This window comes from Citrus clementina, unplaced genomic scaffold (genome assembly GCF_000493195.1).
Source record: "Citrus clementina cultivar Clemenules unplaced genomic scaffold, Citrus_clementina_v1.0 scaffold_3, whole genome shotgun sequence".
Taxonomy (NCBI): Eukaryota; Viridiplantae; Streptophyta; class Magnoliopsida; order Sapindales; family Rutaceae; genus Citrus; species Citrus x clementina.
In genome coordinates, this window is record NW_006262339.1 from 41,614,171 (window position 1) to 41,639,245 (window position 25,075).

The 25,075-nt window shown below is 35.4% G+C and overlaps 4 protein-coding genes across 4 annotated transcripts; all 4 read right to left on the reverse strand.

The window, feature by feature from the left end:
* Nucleotides 1-79: 79 nt before the first annotated feature.
* On the reverse strand, nt 80-960 carry LOC18047929 (stellacyanin). Its single transcript, XM_006443401.1, has 2 exons — nt 795-960; nt 80-378 (listed from the first exon to the last, which is right to left on the reverse strand). Exons 1-2 carry the CDS (start codon nt 958-960, stop codon nt 80-82), a joined length of 465 nt encoding a protein of 154 aa, XP_006443464.1.
* A 3,969-nt stretch (nt 961-4,929) lies between these two features.
* LOC18047930 (nucleolar MIF4G domain-containing protein 1) lies at nt 4,930-10,780 on the reverse strand. The gene is made up of 13 exons (XM_006443402.2): nt 10,416-10,780; nt 10,182-10,285; nt 9,279-10,083; nt 9,122-9,189; nt 8,611-8,693; nt 8,012-8,111; nt 7,728-7,813; nt 7,162-7,244; nt 6,687-6,814; nt 6,499-6,600; nt 5,876-6,169; nt 5,661-5,783; nt 4,930-5,578 (listed from the first exon to the last, which is right to left on the reverse strand). The coding sequence occupies exons 2-13, from the start codon at nt 10,272-10,274 to the stop codon at nt 5,195-5,197; spliced, it is 2,349 nt and encodes a 782-aa protein (XP_006443465.1). The 5' UTR covers nt 10,275-10,285; nt 10,416-10,780; the 3' UTR covers nt 4,930-5,194.
* Nucleotides 10,781-11,273: 493 nt separating this feature from the next.
* Nucleotides 11,274-17,742, reverse strand: LOC18047931 (double-stranded RNA-binding protein 4). The gene is made up of 6 exons (XM_006443404.2): nt 17,329-17,742; nt 16,346-16,450; nt 14,327-14,562; nt 14,001-14,220; nt 12,442-12,618; nt 11,274-11,731 (listed from the first exon to the last, which is right to left on the reverse strand). Exons 1-6 carry the CDS (start codon nt 17,579-17,581, stop codon nt 11,418-11,420), a joined length of 1,305 nt encoding a protein of 434 aa, XP_006443467.1. The 5' UTR covers nt 17,582-17,742; the 3' UTR covers nt 11,274-11,417.
* Nucleotides 17,743-19,932: 2,190 nt separating this feature from the next.
* LOC18047932 (5-methyltetrahydropteroyltriglutamate--homocysteine methyltransferase 1) lies at nt 19,933-24,929 on the reverse strand. The gene is made up of 12 exons (XM_006443408.2): nt 24,823-24,929; nt 23,789-24,142; nt 23,602-23,689; nt 23,047-23,174; nt 22,542-22,933; nt 22,287-22,450; nt 21,816-21,896; nt 21,549-21,715; nt 21,349-21,454; nt 20,953-21,203; nt 20,667-20,868; nt 19,933-20,581 (listed from the first exon to the last, which is right to left on the reverse strand). Exons 2-12 carry the CDS (start codon nt 24,136-24,138, stop codon nt 20,213-20,215), a joined length of 2,298 nt encoding a protein of 765 aa, XP_006443471.1. The 5' UTR covers nt 24,139-24,142; nt 24,823-24,929; the 3' UTR covers nt 19,933-20,212.
* Between the last annotated feature and the right edge of the window lie 146 nt (nt 24,930-25,075).

Genomic DNA, 25,075 nt, shown 5'->3' on the forward strand with positions numbered 1-25,075 from the left:
CAAACAAAATGCTGTTTCAAATTAAGCAACTAAGCTAGCACATGCAACTCCATAAAGCAATCTGATCATTAATTAATCATCACGGCCAGTTAGTGCTGAAAAATGGTCTCTTTGCTTTCTTTGTTGAATAAGTCATGGCATAGAGTGGAGAAGGGGCTGGAGCTTCTACAGCCTGAGGCAGCACAGTAATGACAAGCTTTTGGCCGTAATTGCAGTGGTTGCGAACACCGCATATGTACCATTTTCTTCCTGGTGTTGCCAAAACAATCACATCGTTTCCGGTGGTTAACGCCTCCCTTAATGGTGGCTTTTGGCAGTTTTGGAAGGCGGTTCCGTTCACTTTGAACACATTGTGGGCTCCCACGGGATACTGGAAAACTGCATGCATTATACACATACAAATTCATATTAATCAGACTGCACATTAACAGTCATTGTATGCTTTGGAAATATATAAATGCTTGTGGAGTCCTATTTTAGACCACAATAACTAGCCATATACATATCTCCGTTCTCGCTCATATGGGCGCATTTTCAAAATGTGCGGACTTGAGCACCTTGAAACTTTCGTACGAAAGCATATCCAATGGTGTATTGCTCAAAATTCGTATTTCATAACACTTGAAACAACTATTTTATATATAATACTCGAGCAAACTAATGTGTTGCACTTAAATAAAACTGAGGTGTTTAGAAATTTATGTAAGATGTAACGTAGAGAAATTTAAAATGTAAGAGTCATGTAGAAAATTCATAAAATGTGAATTAATAAACTAATTTAATTAGTTGTTTACCGAGTTTGTCTCCAACGTGAAAGACCTTCCCCTTAGCCCAAGCTTGGTAATCAAACCCTACTGTCCATCCCGAGTCATCACCAACAATGAACTTAGTAGCAGAAGTGGCCGTTGAAGCAAATGCGGCAATGGCCAAAAGCAAAACAAATACGCGACCGAAAGCCATAGATAGAGGCAGTACCGTCACAAACAAGCTATAACTTAATCTAACGAATTATTATAGCTCTGTGATTTTGTAATTTGCAGGGCTTGATGAATATTCATGGCTACCAAAGTGTGTTATTTATAATGTCTAGGGTGGCACTGGCACAATATGTTTGTTTAATACTTGAGAACGAGTCGCCGCCGGCCGAGGACGGCACGGCCGTTCCACGAGAATATAAAGGACTAACAAGTAGTAACACATGCAGATGAAATAATTTGGCTAGATAGCAATTTTATTGAAGGCTCGGAGATGATTACAAAATCAAACTTTGGTGTTTTTGAGGCATGCCTTTAATTTCTGACATAATTTATAGTCAACTAGAATATGTAATTAATAAATGAAATAATCGACTGATGTATACGTATAAATATTATATGTCTGATGGTTGAATGGGTCTCGACTCTGGAGTTAAATAAAATCTTTTTCATATACACATTGATATTGGCTTCTGATGGCCGACAGTATTCAATGAATAGGGGTCTTAATTATCTAATAATTTCGATGTTACATGTAACAGTAAACTCATGCTTTTCCAACAATTTTTTTTTTTTGTTAATTCAAAATCATAAAATGAAAGACGATCCAAATATAAATTTTATATACAAAATCATAGAATGAAACATGATTTTTCCCCACAATTAGCCCCAACTTTTAATCCCTCGAGTTAATTAATTCCTCTTCTTACGATTACTCTGAACATTGGCGGTACTAATTCCGCTAGCTGCTCCCCAGGGTGCAGTGACTATAAAAACCGATGTGTTATACACACAAAATTACTTACTCTACACATTATCTGGAATCCTCTCCACAGAACAACTGACCTTCCAAACATCAGATGAAGGCACAATTCGTGTTGAAGATGCCGTTTTCATATGTGTTTTCTGGGATTTTTTGTCTCGGATTAGTTCAGCTTCATGTAGAGTATCTTATCTGGTGTCACAACTGAACTCCTCGTTCTCCTATTGCATTGGAAGCTAGTACGATCCATTGGTGTCTTTCAAGCTAAATTTATCCGATGCAAGTGTCCCACATGCTTCTTGATAAATGCATGGTTCGTTAGGACGGAATAGAGTTTTCTCCTCGTCTGAAATCTACTAAGTTTTTTAAGATATTTTATTATGTATCTTTTAGTGGTAGTGTAAGAGTAAGATTTAACTTCTTTATTTATTTTTATTAAATATCAATTAGCACTTAAGCTATTTGCTTAGAACATAATCAGATCAGAAGAAAATCCTGATCTCGCCGGAAAATTTGTAGAGACTCCTATCACCGCCGTCACTTTTTCGTAGACCGTTGCATGCAAGTGAATGCTGGCACAACAACTTCTTGTAGCTCCTTGACTCTGAAGGGTTAAGAATGTGTGTAGATATCAGATAGATAAATTGCATATGGCATTGGTTAACAAGGCAAATTTTGCTGCCAAAATATATAGCTCGTCGCCCATATAATCAAAAGATGCATAAACTAGACGGGGGGCCGGATCGGGCCCCCTATATGTGAAGAAAACCAGTAGTACATTACTCAAATGAGGAAGGTTGATATTAGGAAGAGGAAAAATTTGAAGCCATTTTTGAAGGGAATGAGTAAGAAGCTGAATGGAGAAATCATGTACATTCACTAGCTTGATTTATAGGTGAAATTTTCTGTACCCACGAAAGGGCACGAGAATTGAATTTACAAAGTTAGCTAGGTTGTTGGTTAGGTCATGAAAATGCAGTTGATTAAATCATGGACAGTGTGAAGTAACAGAACCTATCGGCTCAAAATTCGTTGGTTAACTAAATATAGTTGATTAAATCATGAATTGGTATAAATATTAACAGTTAACTGTGATCACCTATTTAATTTAATGGTAATATTGTTCTTAAATATTTATTTTAATGTCAACATGAATGTTCTGTCATGTTTGATGAACACACCTATTTAATATTTTAATGGCAATATAAATGTTTGATGTCATGTCACTTATTATTTTTAAGAGAAATTATCATTTGTATATCATATATTTACTCTGTTATCAAAAATACTACAACATTTTGAGGGTGTATCAATCGTCCACCCTAAGTTGACAAAATGTATCAGCTGACCACCAAACCGTTAGTTGCCGTTTAAGTATGATGACGTCAGAAGGGTAATTTGATCTTTTCATATGATACACGTAATAATTTAAGGGTATACAAGTGATAAAAAGAGAATTTAAGGGTATACAAGTGATAATTTTCAAGGGTAAAATCGTCAATTCACTGTAATTCCGATAACTTTCAAACGGCAACTAACGGTTTGGTGGTCGGCTGATACATTTTGTCAACTAAGGGTGGACGATTGATACACCCTCAAAATGTTGTAGTATTTTTAATAACAGAGTAAATATAGGGTATATGAATGATAATTTCTCTTTTTTTAATAATAGGGTACGACTTACGAGTATGGTTTAATTTTTTTATTTTTCTTTTTATTTGTTAACCACACCAATCATCAGTTGAATATTTGCTCAGTTTAAAATTAGATCGCGAGTGAATCACGATCCATAGCATTTATAGGAGGATTCCAAGTCCACGTCCAAGTACTTACTTGCTTCTTTGGTTATAATTCACTAATTTGCTATGTTATTAATCTCAACCTTTATAGGCATTCAAAAAATAAAAACAAAAATATAAATATAAATATAAAAACAACAAATAACTAATGTCATTTCATAAGTAAATGTAAATTAACAAATTACTTGATTATAAAATGAATAATAGAAATCTAAACTTGACAAACCAACAAAACTGACGTTGATTATCATGGTTTGATGTAACGAATGCTTGGTACATGCATGACAGCGGCAATCACTGATTTAAACCGAGGACTCGTTGGCCCTCTGCGTGCCTTTTCAAATTTGCTGATCCCTTGTAATTTATTAATCTTCTAAGTGGGTACTGAGTACAAATTTCGGAAAAATTATGAGAAATTTACTTAAAATCTGTACATCCGAGGTAGCACACATACAACCCATTCAACAACATACGCATAGATATTACCATCGCCAAATATTAGATGAAAATCTCAAGTTCTATGATTTCCTCTGATTAATATAATAATATTCGTCTATATAAATGTGTGTAGTTGTCAAAAATAAAATGTATGAATAACAAATCCAAATTGGTAATCGGACACCTGTTGTCCATCCATTTCATCCCCAACCACGGACTCTTTTGCCAGTGTCATGGCACGAATGATGGATGGTAGAAATGAATGCAAGGATTATGAAAGAGCGATGTAGAGCCATTAGATATTGTCAATACGTATGTAATTAACTAACTTGATCAAGTTTTAATGCTGGCTATGAGACTTAGCAGCCAAGGGCGGCATAGCCGAATAAAGAGGAGAATCACACCAAGTGGAAATGATTTTAATTTACATTGATACAGATATAGAACCTGGTCAACAAAGATTGGAGATATATACATAGTTTACATTAAGCAGCAATCACATATTTTCTTTTATTTTTAGTGCCTTACTTAGGAAATACGGGGAACCTTAACTTGTAGGAAATTTATAGAGGTTTGGATTGTGAGTGCGGGGATCGAACTAGCTTACAACAAATGGGTTAAAAATATTTTTGGATTAATGTTACCTATAAGTATTTATTAAATATTTTAGAGTAAGAATTAAGGACGGAGGTCGTTAAAGACAAATGGTAAATGGGAATCAAATATTATATTTCTGTTAAATTTAAAAAAAAAATCAATTCATTAATTAACATGGATCCAACTAAGCTTCTTTTCCATGACTCTAGACTCTCTAGTGTAATAAGCTTTGCCCTTTGCCCTTTCAAAGATTAAATAATTCTATTAAAAGTTGTTTAAATCAACCCCTCTAATATTACCATCCACACAGGCAGCCGCGTTCTGCGCTGTTAGCTGAAAATGATGCGGAAGTCAAATGAAATGAAGTGCATGACTTTTTGAATTCATTTCTAACCAAAGTAGGTAAAATTTACAATTTGGATTGGTTCTTTCATTAAATTGCAGTACGAGATTTAAGTTTCCGTAATCAATCAATCAACTCGAACATTTTCACAAGCTCTTTCTGATCTGATGGTGCGTCGAGGACAATACTGCTGAGACTAGCAGAAGGACAAACTTAAACCACAAAGCTTTGCCTTGGGGCATTAAATAGCAAGCAACTCAATGCAATGAATACTTGGTACTCACATAAGAACTCCTTCAGTGTTACTGAGGGCTTTCTTTGCAATCTTGAATTTATTAGCAATCTTTTTGTTGGTTTTCACAACATACTGCTTTAAGAAAAACTCGATGCCACTTACAAGTGTTTCGAGCTCAGGGGAGACAGCTATACGTGTGAACATATTCCATATGACATTGTCAGGATACTCAAAGACGGCCTCAAATAGCATCCTGAAATGCATAATCCTCTTAGGAGTGAGCAGATTGGGGTCGCTGAAGTCTATAGTTTTCAAGACTGCAAGGGAGAGAGTAAACGCGGTCACCATCTCAGCCACAAATTTTGCTAGGTGCATTGATCTTATAAGCTGCATAGTCTCGAGCTCCTTAAAGTGGTCCCAGAGGCAAAACTGGAAACATACCAAACAAAAGATAAGAAAAATATCCAAAGATAGTGATGCAGTAACTTGAAGTCATTTGAGAGAGTTTTACCTGTAAAGTAAACTTATGGTTCTTGTCATGCTCACACAACTTGGAAGCTAGTATAGTGTAATATTTGTTAAACACTCTCTCTTGTAAACAACACTCCACAAGGACCCGTATAATCTCTCGGTCCTGTAGAAACAGGAGATATAAACATTATGGGTTAAGTAAATGAGTTGATAAGAATGAAGAGGAAAAAATAAATAAATATAAGATTTGCCTACCTGTTTTGCAGGCAAATCCAGCCTTAGAAGCTTCTCAAAAGCATCAATGTAGTCGTCTCCACTCATAATTATACAAAATATTGCTCTTCTAGCATCAGTATTCATTCTTTGTGCAGCAGCAAGCTGCAGCATTTTCTGTGCTTCAAGAACCTCTCTATCAATTGTGCTAGCAACCAATTCCACATTTTCTGTTTTGACAGCCATGTCACCAGACAGCCACCACTGACCCTTCTTGTTAGGGTCAAGAAGCTTATCCCACTTAAGTCCTCTTATTAAAATGTCTCCAACTCGTAACTGTAAATATCAAGACAATAGAATACAGAATTATAGAAAACAGACAACCTCATCCAGAGAAGTTCAATGAACATTTAATATTTTTGACACAATTTTCTCTCACTGATGATAGAAACCCCACAGCACATGCACTGGGATAAAAACTAATGAGATGTTCGATCCCCACTAAGGTGGTCACCTAGCCATAGCTGCTTCTTCATCCCAAGGCAAAAGTAAGAGGTTCAATGCAAGGCCCCCTTCTCCTCCCCAAGGCAAAGGGGGGGAGGGGAGATTTAATACTAAACAAAAGAACAGTGGAAAGGGAAAAAGAATTCCAAAATAGCAAATACCTTTTGTAGCCATTTCTTTATCCGCACGTGTTGTACGGTGTCCTCTTTTGGCCTTTTCTTGTTATTTTTTATGTCCAATATGGTTTCAAGCATGAACTCCATCTGCAAAAATTGCCTTGCAAGATACAAATCACAAGCAAAAAGTAGTAAACAAAAGTTTTACGATATAAACTTTGTAAATATCTCACCCTTTTGCCATTTATGCTTTCCTGGCTATCTCCAGAAGAAGCCTTCAACTCGTTCACCCTATTCTGAACGCCAAGAATAAAATCTTTCATGGCAGCAGGATCATCGGCCCTTATTTTCATCCCACAGCCTTTTCAATCAATGGCAGTTCATATTAAACATGATATTTTTGATTCACTGGTTGTGATAAATTTGTACGCACACAAGCCAATGCAATGACATATGCTCTATAACTAACAGAAAGCAAAAGCTAAATCATGCAGAATAAAAACATAGCAGTAACCACATCAGGAAAATGTAACACATTTGAAAATATGTAGTCTGTGGAAGTTCAAAAACTTCAATCCAATCCTCAATAAAATAGCGAATCTCTCTGGATTTTGAGGTAAAAGTTAAATATGATACATAAAAGAATTAACAGAACTGAAAACTGCGTATATAACAGAAAAAACTATCAACTCTCAAAACAAAGCTTACATTGCAGAATTGTCAAGATTGTAGAAACGTCAATTTCCTTTAAGCGCTTGCTCAGTGTGACAAGGAAGTCATATATCAACTCACTGAAAAATATAACCACAAACATTGCTGTTAGAATATGAGTGCCCAAAACTTGAGGGCCATATCAAGGGACATGCCAAATGAAGAGATTTCAATCAAAATTCTGAAGCAAAAACCTATACATGTCCAGTGTAACGTAGAAACTTTTTCAAAGAAAGCTCAATCTAGGTACTTAGAAAAGTTATAACATAAACAGAAAAGTTATTGCAGAAAGAGAGAAGTTCTCAATCACATTAAGCTTTAATTCAGGGTTTCTTTGAAGGAAAAGGAAAGGGTTTCAGTTTGGACCTAGTCGTGGGGTGTGGAGTTCAAGTTACATGTTCAGCATCTAAAACTGCCAGGAAGTTGCGAGACCTAAGATTACAGAGCTGCATCAATTCAGGAATCTCCAAAAGAATATCCAGTTTTGAAGGTAGACCAGTTTAAGGTAAAGTTTATACATATCCAAGCACTATCAAATGTCTTCTTTGGTAGAAAGTACTCACCTTGAGCAAACTCCGAATATGCATAAATAGGATAGCAAGAGAGTAAGATTTCGCAAGGAAAGATTGTCTCGTTTGGAGTACTCATTCTGGAACAAAGTGAAAAAACTGAATTCAGTTACTTTTAAAATTTTTGCTCTACAAGCTAACAAAACCACTGAGATTCCCGAAAAGCAGACAACTATATTAGGCACCAAATTGGTTATTTTATCTTAACAAGCAATACAAATCAGAAGAAAACATTTTCAATGGTTATAAAAAAATTCTTTTCTAATTTGCAAGGCAACCTCAAAAGATTTAGCAAGCGAAGCCATAAGCTTTGCACTGAAGTCAATCCCAACCATACAAGCCATGCCTGCAACAAAAGCAGCAAAAACAGCGGCATACCTACAGAAACGTGGAGAATGTCATTATATATACAACTGCCTAGATTTACATCCAGCAATGCATCAAAACAAACGAACAACCCAAATGTGCATAATTTGATACAGCACTGGCTCATGGAATAAAATAAAACAGATTACCCTACTGTTTAGTGCGAGTAGCACCAATAGAAAGAGTTTCGTATTGATAGTCAAAATAACTAGAGTTGATTCTGCAGATTTGTTCCTTTGCCAAACATAATCCTATTTATTATAATCCTGCTCTTTGGAAATTATTAGCAGCACAAATAAAAACCTAGAGGATGAAATTCATCTGATGAACGTCTTCAGTTTAAGAAAACAGCAATAAGAGAAAACTAAAACAAAATGGAAAATAGTCTGCAGGTAGAAAATTTGCATTTGAATCCACCATTTATAGCTTCCAATTAGACAGAAGTGAGACATTAAATAAAAGCAAGGGAGAGGAGATATAAAATAGTAATAATAAAAAACAAACTCTTAACTGTTCATTGCCACGAGGGCCACTTGAACAAGAAGCCAACACCTCCTCACTGATTATCTGACAACTGACACTACGGCCAACAGACTGCAATATTTAAGATTTAAGAGTTAAGTAATAATTCTAGATCAACAATAGCATACCAATTGCTCAGTCAAAGCATGATGACAAGAACAAACAACATTTAATCTACAGTCTTGATGTACCCATAATACAACAAACGAATTATTTTACTCCAGTTCAACCATAACCGGCCATCAAATAATCATGTTCTACACAGTTCTAAAAGGTCAAAAGCTTTTTCTTTTTACCTTTTTCTGATAAGAATTCTAAAAGGTCAAAGTTGGAGGAGATAATTATAACAATTTCAAAAACTTAAATTCTTTTAAGCAGTAATGGCATGGACAGAGTAAGTATGACACAAGAATGGTAAAACAATCTCCTGTCAAGATTTCAAGACGACATCAAAAGAAAAATTTACAGAATAAAAAATGAATAATAGAATACTGACATACAAGATAAATTGAGGAGACTTCTCCGGTAATTGATTCTACATTAGATTCAGACAGCCGATTCAAAAGACCTGGAACGTTCCAACCACACAGAGAATGTCAAGTTTAAATATGTAGAAACAAGATTCCTAATTTCCACATAGAAACTCAATTTCCATACCTCGAATCCTTCTACGGATTTGAGTATGCTCTTCTGATTCCTTTGTTGCACAAGGTCTCAAGTGAGGAGCAACATACTTTACACTGCTTCCTGAACCAGGTGCTCTGGCAGGAGTTTCCAATGGCACCACGACATCATGGGTTTCCTCTGGATTGGCTACCCCAGGACCTATCTCCTCGACGACATTCTCTTCTCGTCCATGCTCTACTGATTTTCTCTTTCTCCGCTTCTTACGAGAAGGGGCCTTGGTGGGAGTTTCTTCCATAGCAACATCTAAACCATTGGTTTCCTCTGACTCAGACCCTCCAACTTCTAAATCACCTTCAAGATCTTGATCCAATACCTTTTGCTTCTTGCGTTTTTTCTTTAGACAAAGTTCTTTAGCATCGGGTACTTCTTCTTCTTCCTCTAATGAATCAAGAACAGATGGAATCCCATTAATCAACAAATCGAGACCATCATCCTCTCTCCTTAATTTACCCTTTTTCACTTTGAGTTTCTTTGCAAGTTTTCTCTCCAATTCCAAATCTTCCTCTGCACTTATGATGGCATTTGGCCTATCAATTTCAAGAAATTCTTCAAACTTTGTTTTTTGAGCTCTCTTAGCCTTCCTTCTTTGGACTGCCTTATAAGAAGTAAGCTCATCTTTTTCAAAAGAATTCAACTTCACTTCATCTTTCTCCGATAAAATTAATTCCTCTGAGCTTTGATTCACCCCCGAATCCATTTGAGGAGATGAACCTTTTAATTTATTCGCACGTTTTGACTTAACATCCCCAAAGGTTTTCTTCAATTTCTGGGATTTCTGTGAAATTAGATTAAATTATATATTTCGAAACGTCAACTACATTTAACAAACGACATAAAAGATAATATTGAAGAGACAACAACAATTTCTTCTACCTTGTGCTCAATCCAAGCTTGATGTTTTCTTTGATTCTTTGCTAATCGTGCTTCTTTTCTCTTATCTCGGCGCCCCAAATTTTTCTCTGCCATCAACTGATAAACTGCCAATCATTTTTTTTTTTTTAAAGTAACTTTCATGTCAAACAATCGCAAGAGAATAAATTACAAGTTCATAATTCAAATAAAATTTTAATACATTGACTTGACAAACAAAAGGCCTAAATATCATACCGTGAAGAGCTGACGGCGAGCTGCAACAACCGGGAGGCGTTACGGTGGCCAATGGGAGCTGCGATTGCGAGGCTGCTGTTGTGCTGGCTGATGCTGATTCGCTGAGGCTAAGGCTATCGTGAGGCGTGAGCTGCTGTGGTCGGCTGAGGCTGTCGGCGACTGCCGTTGCTGATTTGAGAGGAGAGATGAGGCTGTGCTGTCGTGGACTCGCGAGGCTGTGCTGGCTATTAGGGTTTGTTTAATTTGTTTTGTGGTTTTGCGAAATTGCCAATTGGGATCGGGTGTGGACGCTTCACGGTTTCAGTTTGGGCCTTCCCCCTCAATGTAACTTGTTATGGCGGCGTCGAACTGTGCATAAGGTACGACAAGTTTTAATACAATTGTCATCCAGTTTTGTTAAAGTTCTACGACAATCGTCTAAGGGGTGCAACTATAAACGACTTGTCGTTTTTTATCATTTTTAAATGTTGAAGTGGACGATTAGTCGTCTAATTATCTGGTATCGAACTACAGCTAGGCTATGAAGATCTTTAAAAAATTAAATAAATAAATAAATTGATTAATTAATTTGTTGCCTTCTTTTATTAATTAAAATATTACTCGAGTACAATTAGTATCTTTTGAGTTTGAGACTTGTACTAGTTTTGTCTTTCTGTTTAATTTTCACGAATTCTGTCCCTTCAAAAAGTTTCGTATTCAAGAAATCCATAACATGTTATGATGTTAAACATCAGCTTATGTTATGATGTTAAACATCAGCTTACGTATATGACTGTACCTCAAACCTGTAACCTGTTTGTCTCAGCCTCTATGAAGTCAGCCATTCAACTCTCAAACAACCTAAGCTAGTTTCAAAGATCAAGAAATTAAATCCATAACTTATTAATGTTAAGCAATTTTGCAGAAATGTATTCACAAATGTCATACTGAGGTTCGGTAATGAGCTCATCAAGAATACCACAGCAATGAAATCAGAAAGCTAACAGTATGAGAATCATATCACTAGTTTGATTGAGATCCATCCGTCCATGCAACCCATTGATTGTCCCTATGCAGCACTGAGCTTCCTTCAGGAAATTTCATGTTTGGCCTATTAGGGCGAACTCTAATTATCTTGCAGGTGCGCCCATCTGCTCTAACTGACTGAGCAATAGGATCCACACGGGGGTCAACAGTGCATTCCAAAGGCAAAGAAGATGAAGGCATGCCTTTTTCAACCCCAGAGGAGGCAGAGAGGTCAGATGAGGATGAAAACTCTGGTTGTGGAAATTGAGAGAGATCATAGCCAGCAACTTCAGTATTCACTGTAGTCAATTCTGAAAGAAAAGGATATTGTTGTAAGTGAAAAACAATATGTCTACCAAGGAAAAGAGACCACAAATCATATGATGATATATCATTTGTCTAGAACTACAGCAGACAGTTCTCAAGCGAAAATCAAGGTCTCATTGAAAATAAAGCGAAAATCATGACGCTTGAATAATACTACAAAATTCAGCCTCATTCTAATTTGTTAAAACATATTTACCTCATTCTGTTGTGTAACTGACAATGAAATATGAAGATATTGTAAACACATGCCATGTAAATTATGCAATATCTCACTCCATACAAAAAAAGAGTTCATCACATGTAAATTGAGCCAAAGTTATTATAGATAATACTAGTACCATATTACACTACATCGATGCACCCTGTAGACTATGGATAAAATAGGAGCTTGTTTTACAAATGAACATAAATTATTTCCAATATCAAATTGCGATTGAAAATGTAGATTCATTTTCACTGATGACACGACATACTTGAGAAGATAAAAGGGAAGCAACTAGAGAGAAGGTTATCAGCTTTCAAATGTTATTTGTATTTGAACTATATATGAATAGAAATAATTAATGATCAAGTGTTTTATACACACATTGTAACTTTAATTATACTAGTTAAGACCTAAAATTTGACCGAAATGATCCTTTGTTCAGCTCATCTATCACAATTAGTATACTTTAGAGATTAAAGAAAAGTTCACCTCTGATTTCTTCAGCTTGCACCTTGGGCATTGAATTGGGATTGAAAACCATGCGGCCTGCAGTTTGGACATTGTGGTGCAGATCTGCAGTGACATTTGATTGCAAGCTGGATGATGAGTAGTCAGCTTGTGCTTGGATGGCAGGAGAAACCAATGCAGGACCCTGACTTGGATTGGCTGAACCCAAAAAAAAAAAAAATTTAATTAATTAAAAATAATAATAATACACATATATACATACATATTTTCATGATTTCTAAAGTTCAAACTTCTCTTTTCCGTTCTTGGAATTTGTTAATAACTAAAGCATCACTTATAAACTGTTCTGTAAGGAAGACCTAGAATATTTGCACTCAAACAGTAGATGGAAAGTACTTCATCCAGGATTTAGGATATGGGCTCCGATTAAACCAAATATTCAAATGGTACATCAGATGCTTCAGTACTTTGGACCGTCTTTCTCTATTTAAAAAATTAATTCTTCATTAACCTTAATTAAAGTAGTCATCTTTTTCCTCACATAAATCATGAAAATTCTGTTTAAAGTACAAGATTTTTCCTCACTTAGTAGACATAATATACATTGACCAGCCAACAGCCCTTAGCAACTTTAACTTACAATATGCAGGCCACTTTGTTATGAGCTCCAAGCTAGATTCATATTCAGTTAAGATGTGCTTCTTCAATTATATGACGAAACAAGCTGTGCTCCTAGAATTACATGAAGAAACAAATTAAAATACAATGCTTCAATATTTTGCCTTTATAAGACTAATGTCTTCACATACTCAGGAAAAGGTACGTGACCGCATTAAAATTACTGAAAACAAATTGTAGCAAAAAACATTCATCATGAAAAGTTTAGGGAACTTCAACACGAGTACAAAAATGAGAAGCCAAAAAAAAAAAATTAAATAATGCTGTACCTATGTGAGTAGGTTTTTTAAGTCTAAAGCACGTAGAAACCGTAAGTCCTAAATAAATTCATTGAAATTGAAAGGCTTACTATTATATAATTATCATAAATAAATAAGCCAGATGGTATTTCAGAAAATATACCATTACTAGTTCAATTGTGCACATTTAAAAATTGGGTCCATAATCACTCACAAATATGAGAATTGATGACTTTAACAATTGACCATCAGGGAACGTAATCCTATGTGCTCTCTGTAAAGTAACTATTTATCAAAAATACATTGAAAATCCAAATTATTCCAGCGATAATTAGTATACTTAAAAAATGTGCAGCTAAAACCTACTAAGTCAAAAGTAAGGTAGCTCAGTATGGGGTCAATGTAGAGCGAAAAACAAAATTCATCAAAGAGTGAATATGGTGATAATAGGACACTACTTTCTTTTACTCAAGGAGTGAAGCATACGTGAACGATTTTATGCAGGTGGCATATTTCTTTGTCTTCCATGAAGGTTAATTTATAATGCATGTACATACTTCAAATAGAAGGATAAATTAGAAAAGAATAATTTCTAGAGTTGAGATAAAGCACTTTAGATGTAATTGAGGGAAAGATGAAAAAGGAATCATATATAGCACATACGTTCTTTTAGCCTCATGTAAGCAACTTTTGCTGCACTCATCTCCGCTTGCTTCTTGGACTTTGCTTCTTGTCCAGAAAAAACTTGTCCTCCTACCTCAACAGTTGACACAAAAGTTGGTGCATGAGATTCACCAGATTGCTTAGTATTATAAACTGGCAAAGCATACGCTTCTTTCTGAGCCAATTCTTGCAAAAGGTTCTTGTAAAGAACAGAATCATCCTGGAAAAATATGTTTATTAACAAAATATGCGAATATGAAAGAAGATAGATCACTACTAATACGAAATTCATAAGTTATTCATTAACAGTTAATTAGAAGACTGGCCTGTTGAAATTTATCAAGTGACAATGACATTAATGCAACTTTCGCCGCTTCATGCTCGGCATCTTTTAAAGTAGGAAAAAACTGATGACTCTCATAAGTTTGTCCATCAATTGTGACCTTACACTTGAAACGACTAGCATGAGGAGGACCTTCCCTCTCACATGAATACATAGGAAGAGGGAGATTTTTCTTTTGAGTATAGCTCTGCAGCTGGTTTTTGTATAGGTGTTGCATATCTATAATTCAGAAAGAAATTATGAGTCACATGACTTCTCATCATAAACAATAGAAATTCTTTCATTTCCTTATTTATTGCCTAGATAAAAACCAGAAGTCAAATGTTCAGAATGCAAGGAAATAGGATGTCAATTCAATGAAACATCAGTAAACATAGCAGTGATGGCTGAATCGCCTTGAGGATAGAAATACCCCGACCTTACCCTCCCCCGCTCCTTAAAAGAGTACCCTTCATCCATACCCCACTCTCACATCAGGACTGCCATCTTTAATAGTTCTTACCACAGTAGGACTGGAACGCACACCCATGATCTGTGTCCCGCCAGTACAATATTTTAACTAAGTAGCAGCAGAACGCCAAAAAGCATCAATGTAATTGAATGGATAAAATAAGTACCATCTAAGCTAAATTCATACCTTCAAACAAGAAACCATCGATGCGATCATCAAGCTAAATGCCCAAGCAATGTACTAAAGCAATCAAATCTAAGAAATTGAACGTACAAAATAAGTTCCAATTAAGCTAAATTCATACCTTCAAGTCAGATACCTCTTACTTGAAATAAATCAAGGTTACAGGAGATGAGAGCACAATCAGCTTAATTGGTAGAGTTTAAAAAATATTAGGTCCTCTCTGGGGCATACACAATGATGAAGATGAAAAAGATGAAGACTCAAAAAGTGAGAGAGAGAAAGGAGAAAGCTGAGATTAGCTGCTTAGAGAAGGAGGCAGCAGAGAGGAAACCAAATGGGAACAAAACCCTAACCTTGGGAAAGGAAATAATATAAACATATACTAAGGTATTTATACGAGAAAAAATACCTGGGAAAGGGCTGAAAAGAAAGAAGTTGTATCTATACCCCAACTGCACCCTATTAGTTATTTGATTGACACATTGCTTGACCCAATTGGCTAGGTGTTTCCTCGTACGGGCACTGAATATGAAGCAGTGTGAACACTGAAATTTCAAGTTTCCTTATATATACTTTTTGATTTCACTATTTTACTTCTTTTCACTCACCTGAGGCTCAATGTAAGATCGTCAAATAGACGGAATACCTGAGGCTCAATGTAAGATCTTCAAATAGATGGAATTGGATTGAAAGATTGAGTTCTCTCACTTGATATCAAATTCAGAGTTAACTTAGAGATCTATTTCATTATATGTTATTAGTGCGTCTCAAAAATGACATGTAATGGTCCACTCAAATGTTTTATTTAAATATCCGTCCATATATTATCCAATATTCCCTTTCAACATTACCGTACCTAGCATTAATAAATTTTAGGCACATCACAGCATATCCAAATTTACGTATGTCCAGCAATTTTCTAATTGAAAATGATTTTGTACATAAAAATACAGATATGTGGACAAGAACAACAATCAAGATCATCAAATTTAGTATGGAAGAAAAGAATACAAATGAAAATATGTGACAATCCAACTTCAATTGAAGTTGTTAATTAGAACTTCACCAAGGCCAACAGAAGTATGAGAAACATGAATCATAATTATAAAAAATAATAATAACATAAATCACTTAGAAGTTCTCTGATGCGGTAAATTGAAATAGAGCTACATTCAAGAAATCATGACTATAGGCTTTGTCTTTAATAGCCTCTTTAATCCTCAATCTTTTGACATCACCATAGCAGAAAAGTAAGTACACAAAATTCAACAATATATGCATGATCAATCAATAAAACCAATAAACCAAATATCTAAATCAAGAAATTACAGAAAGGAAAAGAAATTATTACTAAAATAATTATCTGACCTCTTGATTTGTGAACATCATTGACAGTTGAGATCGTTGCATTGACCTGAGTAGTTCGATCTGTTTCTCGAGCATTTACTTGCACTGCACTTTCACTCGAAGAACCTACAAAAATTATTTATAACCCAGTGTAAAGAAGAAGTAAAGTTTTCCGCACGAACATGGTAAAGTAAAGTTTTCTGTAGGAAAATGGTAACTTCAAAATCCGTTTCAAACCTATCATACATCCCCCACCCTCATTTAAGACTAGTGCTTGCAAAAACTAGAAGTAATTTATCCAGAACATAAAAGCAGAGAAAATCCAGTCCAGTATAAATATAAAATTAGATAATACCTACCATTTACCATTTCATTCAAGAACACCACACAGTTAACGAAACCAACATAGGTATGTTTCCAACTGTTGTACTTTCAAGTTAATTTTGAAAGCGCGGAAGCTAAAGCCTAAACTGTTGTTTGATAAAAGCCCATCCACTGACTGATACTTGGCGGGTAGCAATTCCATTCAATAGCAGTCATAGAATAAAAGTACAAAACAAACCCCTGTTTAAAAAATGCAATGAAGCAGCCATGATTTCAATTATTTGCATGTCTGGGATTGCAGTTGATTCCAAATTGAGAATATACTTCGAGAATATGTTTGATAAGCCCTTATGTGATGATCGCTGGTTTATTGAGTCTTAAAAGAACAACTCAATCAACTAATGTTTGATTTGAAAAAAAAAAATGGCAAATCAAAAAAGTTTTGGAGTAGATTCTCAAAAGAGTGATTATTTGATAATCCACCATAATCCCACATAGTTATCAGAATGAAATTAAAATCCGAGGAATGTTATTTAAGGCAAACAGCACTTTTTTTATTTTAACCAACACTTGCAAATTGCAATTCTTAAACTAAAAGCATGCAAAATAAATGCAAATTAAGAACGCACCTAACAGAAAATAATAATAATAATAATCTGAATTGGCAATATTAAAATTACCGTTAGAAGAGGAAGCGGCAGGAGTAGAGGATGGTGGAGGAGGAGACGAGAAATGTTGGAAAGCGATTCTAGCGGCGTCGTTTTGGGCCTCTTTGGACGACTTGTAAAGATCCGGAGTGGTGAAAGATTGGTCGTTAACGGTAACGGTTGCTTGAAAGCGAGGGTTGTGGTCAAGGCCTTGTTTGGCTGTTGTGTATACTGGCAAGTTCCACACTCTCTGGTGGCATAGCTCCTGCAGCTTCGTTTTGTACATCTTTTTTGCTTACAATATTTTCACTGATTTTAATTTTTTTTTTGGAATGGGAAACTCAAGAGAAGAGAGAAATGGAATTTAGTTGCAAAATTTGAAGTTTAATTATCAAATATTACGCCAAGAGAGTACGCTTCAGTTCCACGAACAGGTTCAGAATAAATGACGCTTGGGAATGCTGAAATGGAATAAGGCCTTTTTATAAACAAATAATAATAGTAAACCGACGCCACGGTGTTTTAAAAATAAGTTTTTTTTTTTTTAACCTTGAAATTCCTTATCACAGTGACGTTTTAAAATAATATTTTTTTAAAATGCAAAAAAAAAATTTCTTTCTACCATTTATAAAAAAGAAAACTTAAATAATTTACTGTATTAAACGTTAAAATAAACTAATAAAAAATTATCGATATTCTAAAAACCAAATAAATAATACCTTTCCTTTATCTTCTTCTCAAGGAAGGTGGCTAAAAACTTTCTTCTCCAAAGAGATCTTGTTCTATAAGGAGACATGACATGAAAGTTGAAGGAGAGGGTGATCGAAGGGGGGAATAAAAAATCTTTTATGGTTGGCTCGTGGACATGGACTTCTTATGAAAGGTGGTAACGCTGTCTCAACGTCATAATTATACCGAAGCTAAGTCCATTTCAATCAATATAAAATATGAATGCGGTAACGACTAACGAGAAGTTAATAGTTTTGGATCAAACGAATATACAACGTCGTTCGTGTGTTTATCAAATAAGAATTCAATTTAAACAATGTAAATGTGTTAACAAGAAATTGAGAGTTATTGATAAGACGAGCATAAAATTAAAACGTCATTCATATGTTCATCAAACAAGAGTCCATTTATGTATATGTATTAACAAGGAGTAGGGAGTTTTAGGTAAGACAAGCATGTTGAGTTGTAATCGGAATAGACAGAAATCAGAATAGGAAATGGAGATCAGAATAAATTATTTATTTGAACTGTAGGAATCGAAATCGGAATGAATTGAATTGTCATAAATGTGTTTACTTTGTCTTGGAATCGGAATCGAAATGAATTAAATTATAACAAATTATTAAAAAGTACTTAATAAATTATTGTTATAATTATTATTTTATATTTTAATTATAGTGATTATTTATTCAAAAATTATTATTATTAATTATTGTCAATAATATATTGATATATTAATTAATTATAATTATTATTATAAATATATTAATTACTAATATTAATATATTTATTTATAATAATATATTAATTATTGTGATTATTTATTCAAAAATTATTATTGTTGTTAATAATGTATTAATATATTCATTAATAGTAATAATTATATTAATAATTATTATAACAATATATTAATAATAAATAATAATATACGAATTAATTATAATAATTATATTAATGATTATTATGATAGTATATTTATTAATTAATTATAATAATAATAAAATATATTAATTATTGTGATTATTTATTCAAAAACTATAATTATTAATATATTATTGTTAATAATGTATTAATATATTAATTAATAGTAATAATTATTTCAATTAATTAATGATAATATATGAATTAATTATAATAATAATAATATATTAAATATTGTGATTATTTATTCAAAAATTACAATTATTAATAATTCTTGTTAATAATGTATCGATATACTAATTAATTATAATAATATATTAATTAATTATATATTTGACTTTTTATTTTTTATATTTATATCTTTTATTTAAAGAAGGGGCATTTTAAGAAATTTTGAATGTCAACGGAAGCAAAAGAACTCTAGGTAATGGGAGATTGATTCTCACCTCTCCCAAGGAATCAATCTCTCATTCCTCATTCTCAAATAGTGGTGGGTTCCATGATTTCAATTCTGATTCTTACTCCATTTTTTGGAAGTAAATGCCGTTAATCATTTTGATTCTCCAATTTGGAAAATAAATGTACCATAATATTTAATCAATTATTATGATTATTGGATTTTTCAGATACTTTTATCTATTTTGGTTGGAGGGACGAAGTTCACTTTCTATTAAAAGAAACATTAGAGGAGCTTTCAAAGTCTAGGCTAAGGTTGTTTCCCATGGCCTTGAAGCAATACCCAAAAAGAGCTTTCCGGCTGGCAAAATAGGCTTGTGTTTCTGCGTCGCAAAATGATGTGAATGAGCTTTCGGAGTGTTTCCTCTGAAATTTTAGATGCTGCAAAATCAACATTGTCCCGCTCGAAGTAACCCGGACAATTTCATTTCCTAATTTCTTCTTATTTATTATGGCATTGATTTTCATTGCAAGCTCATTGCTCTGCTAAGAAAAAGAATAAATGGGGGCCAAAAAAGGAAGAAAGAAATAGAGGCAAAGGCAACAACATTAATGCACAAACCAGTAAAGGTATTCCATCGATTTACGGCCACTGATAGCAAGCCGGGGCCTTTAAAAACGGAAAATACAAGCAAAGAAAAATAGAAGCCAATTGCTCAATAGTGCATAATATGCATACGGAAAATTTTCATCACATCACGACCCACAGTTATTCGAATAGGTAATAAGACAGGAATTTTCTTTCTTTGTTTAAAGTGAAAAAAAAAAAAATCAATGGCTCAGGAAGTATCCCTCCAATCTCCAGAACCACTCACTTGGCACTGGCAAGCTGGGTGCGGAGTAGCTTGGCAGCAGCGACCATGTTTGAGAGGGCTGGCTTCACCTCAGTGTACTTGCGAGTCTTAAGACCACAGTCAGGGTTAACCCACAAAATGTTGGTTTCTAGCACAGCAAGCATCTTGTTGATTCTGTCAGCAATTTCTTCAGTTGATGGTATTCTTGGAGAGTGGATGTCATACACACCAGGGCCAATTCCAGCACCATACTTGACTCCCTCACGGAAGACAGACAGGAGCTTCTCATCAGAACGAGAGTTCTCAATGGTGATCACATCAGCATCCATGTCGATAATTGAGTGGATAATGTCGTTGAAGTTGGAGTAGCACATGTGGGTGTGGATCTGTCAATCAATATACAATAAGATGAGACACAACATCAACAGCTAAATTAGAGAGATGAGATTGGAGATTGAAAGGGCAACTGACCTGGGTAGTGTCCTGGACGCCACAGTTGGTGATTCTGAAGGAGTGGACTGCCCAGTCCAAGTAGAAAGCATGCTCAGATTTCCTAAGAGGCAATCCTTCCCTCAAGGCAGCCTCATCAATTTGAATAACGTTAATGCCTGCCTTCTCAAGATCCTCGACTTCGTCCTTGATGGCCAAAGCAATCTGGTAGCAGGTTTCATGTCTGCAAAATTGGCAGCGATTTATGTTAAACAATGTTTCCATTTCAAAAGGTTAACCAATAGTGAACCAGTTCTCATTTATATACCTGGGCTGGTCATTTCTAACAAAGGACCAGTTGAGAATGGTGACAGGGCCAGTAAGCATTCCTTTCATTGGGCGAGCTGTCATGCTCTGAGCCAAGGAGGACCAGAAGACGGTCATAGCCTTGGGACGGCTCACATCACCATAGATGATGGGTGGCTTCACACAGCGAGATCCATAGGATTGCACCCACCCATTGGCAGTGAAGGCGAAACCTGATAATTGCTCTCCAAAGTACTCAACCATGTCGTTCCTCTACAAAAACAAATGTCCCAATTCAATATGAGATACAGCATACTTCGTATGCAATTAGAAATGCAGAAACAAAAATGTATAAAATTTTATCTAATTCAAAACCAGGAGACATTGCTTTGCTTCCATTGGGCATTGTGAAACTCACCTCAGGCTCTCCATGGACAAGGACATCAATATCAAGCTCTTCTTGGAGTTTGACAACCTTGTTGATTTCCTCCTTGATGGAAGCAACATATTCTTCCTCAGAAATCCTAAAAAGGACAAATAGTCACGGCACAGTTAATACAGTAGTCGAAGTAATTTCACACATGGCATTGAATGAAGGAAAACCTCAGATTGACTCACTTCTTAGCCTTGTATTCACGGCGGACTCTCCTAAGTTCAATGGTTTGTGGGAAGGATCCAATTGTGGTGGTTGGGAGGATTGGAAGATTGAGCTTCTTCTGTTGAGCATCCAATCTAGCACTAACGTTTGTAGCACGTCTGTGGTCTGATCCCTTCAAAGCAGCAGCCTAATTTACCAAGAGGAAGGAATCACCGTTAGCAAAAAAAGGAAACTCTAAGGGGCAGCCACATCATAAAAATGGAAAACAAATCAATCATGCCACTTACAGCCTTTTGAACTCTCTCATTGGTCACTCTCGGGGAGGACTTTCTTGAAGCCTGAGCTGCAGCATTGGCAGAGAAGAATCCCTGGAAACAAATGAAAAGGAGAAACAAAGTTAGTCTCATTCATATCATTTCAAAAGGAATATACATATGCAATTAGTGGGCTGATTGTGAGAGAAAATGTCCACAAAACTTTAACCAAACACCAAATGCCCAAGTTGCCAAATGATGTTTAATTCGGAAAAATATATTTAGAAACATTCAAATAAATAATTTCCCCTTCTAAATTTTCATTTTCAACAACATATTTTACAAGCCAAGCTCAACTTCAGGCCAAGATTTTCTGCTCCTATAATTATATTTTACCATAAAACTAGGTCCTTGAAAGGCTAAGATTTTCTGACTCTTGTGACTAGTCAAAGCCTAAGATTCTTTCAATTCATCCGTAGCTAACATTTTAGACTAAAAGTATACCTCATCCTTTTGGCCAGCCAAAGCCTTGGCCAATGCATTCACTTCAACAACTTTCTGGGCAGCAAATGCCAGCCATGACTTGATTTCATCGTCGAGTTTGTTCTCATTAACAAGATCAACAGCAGTGTGAAGAAGTGAGCAGGAGGTGGAGACCACAAGCTTGTCTGCAAAGAAAAATAATAAATTATACAACAAATCCCATAAAAGAATAAGAAATATTTATCACAAAGAAAAATGCAGGCAAAGGATGTATACCTTTGCCAACAACACCCTCAAGCCCCCGGAGAACACTAAGAGAAGCAGCAAGATCATTGGCCCAAATGTTCCTTCCATCAACCACTCCAGCAAAGAGGTACTTGCCAGCAGGGAATCCACTCTTGATCAATTCAAGGGTCTTCGTTCCACGAACCAAATCAAATCCATAAGCGGTGACACCCTTCAAAGAAGTGAGGGTCTGGAATGCCTCAGCTGGAACATCAGCAAAGTAGGTCTCAACAAGAACATTCAAGCCAGACAGAGTTGACTCTAGCTCGGCATAAGCCTCACTGAATGCATGCAATTTGTGTGAGTCAAGATCCATAACAAGCAATGGCTCATCAAACTGAATCCAGGAAGCACCAGCAGCCTTAAGCTCAGAAATAACTTCCCTGCAGAAGTGTTAATTGGTACAACACAGATTAATGATGTCACTCGATATATACACACAGAGTTATTTAGCACATACACATTTATAAATCAGTAATAGGTGATAATTTCTTACTTGTAGATTGGAAGGATTTTCGGAAGAAGAGAAAGAAGAGAAAAGGTCTTCGCAACACCCTTGGCAGGCTTAGACAGCAACAAGTATGACACAGGGCCAATAAGCACTGGGACAGTTTCAACTCCAAGCTGCAGCATTAGACAAGTGATCGATATTAGCATCTCACAAACTTGATCTGATTGATAGAAAGTTACAAGCAAGTTCAGAATTCGTTTAATGAAATCTCTATGAAAAATCTTCAGGGTCCACAATGTGTTGAAAGTACCCTTTTCAAGTAATTTATCTTAAGACTATTTTGCAAACAGTATTGCTTTCCTTACAGATCAAATAAATCAAACAACATATGAACACATTTACTGAACCAAGTCTAAGTTCAAAGCTCTATAAATAAATGTCAATGAATCTATAGTAAATTCTATTGCATCCTAAGCTAAAGATGAGCATATCATATAAGAATTTCAAGGTGAACGTAACCCAATTTCAATATATTGTAGATTCAGATATCAAACGAAATAAAATTTGTAAATATAGACAGAACTGAGAATAAACACTCACCCCCTTAGCCTCCTTGTACTCAGTCACAGCCTTGTGGGAAGCGTAGGAGAACTTAACATCGGGTCCCAATTCAGGAACAATGAAATGACTGCATCAACACGAAGCCAAACACGCGTCAGCATTCAGTACAAAACCATTACACCATAAATAACTTGAAATGCCGCTCTTCCAAGTAGTGAATACTTACTAGTTGGTGTCGAACCACTTGGTCATTTCCATAGCGGGAACAGAGGCGTTTCCTCTGGCCATGGAGAAGTAAACATCAAATCCAATCTCGCCGCCGTTCCAGTTATACCTCGGGGGCACGGCACCGAGCATTGCGGTGGTGTCGAGCACTTGGTCGTAGTAGGAGAAAGTGTTGCTGGGAATGTATTTGATCCCGGCCTGGGACATCTGTTTCCAGATGGAGGATCTGAGATCAGCGGACACCTTTTGCAAATCCTCAGCGCTGCTCTTGCCATCCCAGAAGGATTCCAACGCGAACTTGAGCTCCCTCTTGGGGCCCATGCGTGGGTATCCAACGATGTGAGATGCCATTTTACTGTCATAATCACGTCATCAATGAATCGAAAATCAGTCACTTTCATTAAATCAAGAAAATATTCATTCAAATGGATGGGTCATTGCTATTACTGCTCAAATCAAATGAAATCAAGAACACTTATCAGAGCATAAAATCTTAAATTAATTTTTTTATAAAAAAATAAAAAACCAGTTGAAACAAGCTGATAATAATCCAAGAGTTTGAGATGATTTTTTTCTTTCTGTAATCACATGAACAATTATGTACTTTCAGTCATTTTTGAAGGATTAAAACAAAAAATTCTACAAATAGATTCTGAAAAGAAGAATCTAAAAATAGATTCAAAAACAGTAACACAAGTAGAGTTCAAATTGTTTTTCGGAAAAGATTAATTACAGATCTGATTGATTCACGTTCAGATCTAGCAAAATCACGGCAGCCAAACACTAGATCTAACACTAACAGTCACTCACCAGTCCATTAGAAAATGAAATCAAGTTCAAAATTCTTTTAAAGTTAATTCTTTTTTAGAAAATGACCAGATTTTAGTTGAGTATTAGTGAGTTTTTTACAAAATAATTTATTTTTGTTTTTTAGATCCAAAAGTTCGGAAATCAAAACCATGTTCAATGCTTATTCATGATTAACGGCGTAAAAACGCTACTGCAGAGAAGACATAACGAAAATGGGAACCGTACCAAACAGAGAAAGAAGAGCAGAGAAATTGAGAGTCGAGAGGAGAGAGAGAAGAGAGCGGCGAGTTTGGGGGAGTGCCCTCTCCGTTATTTATAGCCAAAAATCAAATCTGGTTTGGTGGTTGCCTTTGGCGTGCCAACCTGTAGATCTGAGATTTTTCATCTTAATTTCTTTCTCTTATTTATTTATTTATTTATTATGATTTTCAGTGCAGTTCATAAAATATAGAGCTGACGCGCGCTTTTCTGATGTGGC

What these genes read in the sequence shown, in the direction of transcription:
- LOC18047931 (XM_006443404.2), bottom strand. Translation starts at nt 17,581, where the DNA reads ATGTACAAAACGAAGCTGCAGGAGCTATGCCACCAGAGAGTGTGGAAC. An exon ending in TGATGTTCACAAATCAAGAG is followed by an intron (nt 14,563 to 16,345) that starts GTCAGATAATTA and finishes TCTGAATTATAG; the next exon opens with ATATGCAACACCTATACAAA. An exon ending in TTACATGAGGCTAAAAGAAC is followed by an intron (nt 12,619 to 14,000) that starts GTATGTGCTATA and finishes TTTTGGGTTCAG; the next exon opens with CCAATCCAAGTCAGGGTCCT.
- LOC18047930 (XM_006443402.2), bottom strand. Translation starts at nt 10,274, where the DNA reads ATGGCAGAGAAAAATTTGGGGCGCCGAGATAAGAGAAAAGAAGCACGA. An exon ending in AAGTCTCCTCAATTTATCTT is followed by an intron (nt 8,694 to 9,121) that starts GTATGTCAGTAT and finishes TAAATATTGCAG; the next exon opens with TCTGTTGGCCGTAGTGTCAG. An exon ending in TAAAGAAATGGCTACAAAAG is followed by an intron (nt 6,170 to 6,498) that starts GTATTTGCTATT and finishes TGATATTTACAG; the next exon opens with TTACGAGTTGGAGACATTTT.
- LOC18047929 (XM_006443401.1), bottom strand. Translation starts at nt 960, where the DNA reads ATGGCTTTCGGTCGCGTATTTGTTTTGCTTTTGGCCATTGCCGCATTT. An exon ending in TCACGTTGGAGACAAACTCG is followed by an intron (nt 379 to 794) that starts GTAAACAACTAA and finishes TAATGCATGCAG; the next exon opens with TTTTCCAGTATCCCGTGGGA.
- LOC18047932 (XM_006443408.2), bottom strand. Translation starts at nt 24,138, where the DNA reads ATGGCATCTCACATCGTTGGATACCCACGCATGGGCCCCAAGAGGGAG. An exon ending in TGGCTGGCCAAAAGGATGAG is followed by an intron (nt 21,897 to 22,286) that starts GTATACTTTTAG and finishes ATTTGTTTCCAG; the next exon opens with GGATTCTTCTCTGCCAATGC. An exon ending in GCGTCCAGGACACTACCCAG is followed by an intron (nt 20,582 to 20,666) that starts GTCAGTTGCCCT and finishes ATTGATTGACAG; the next exon opens with ATCCACACCCACATGTGCTA.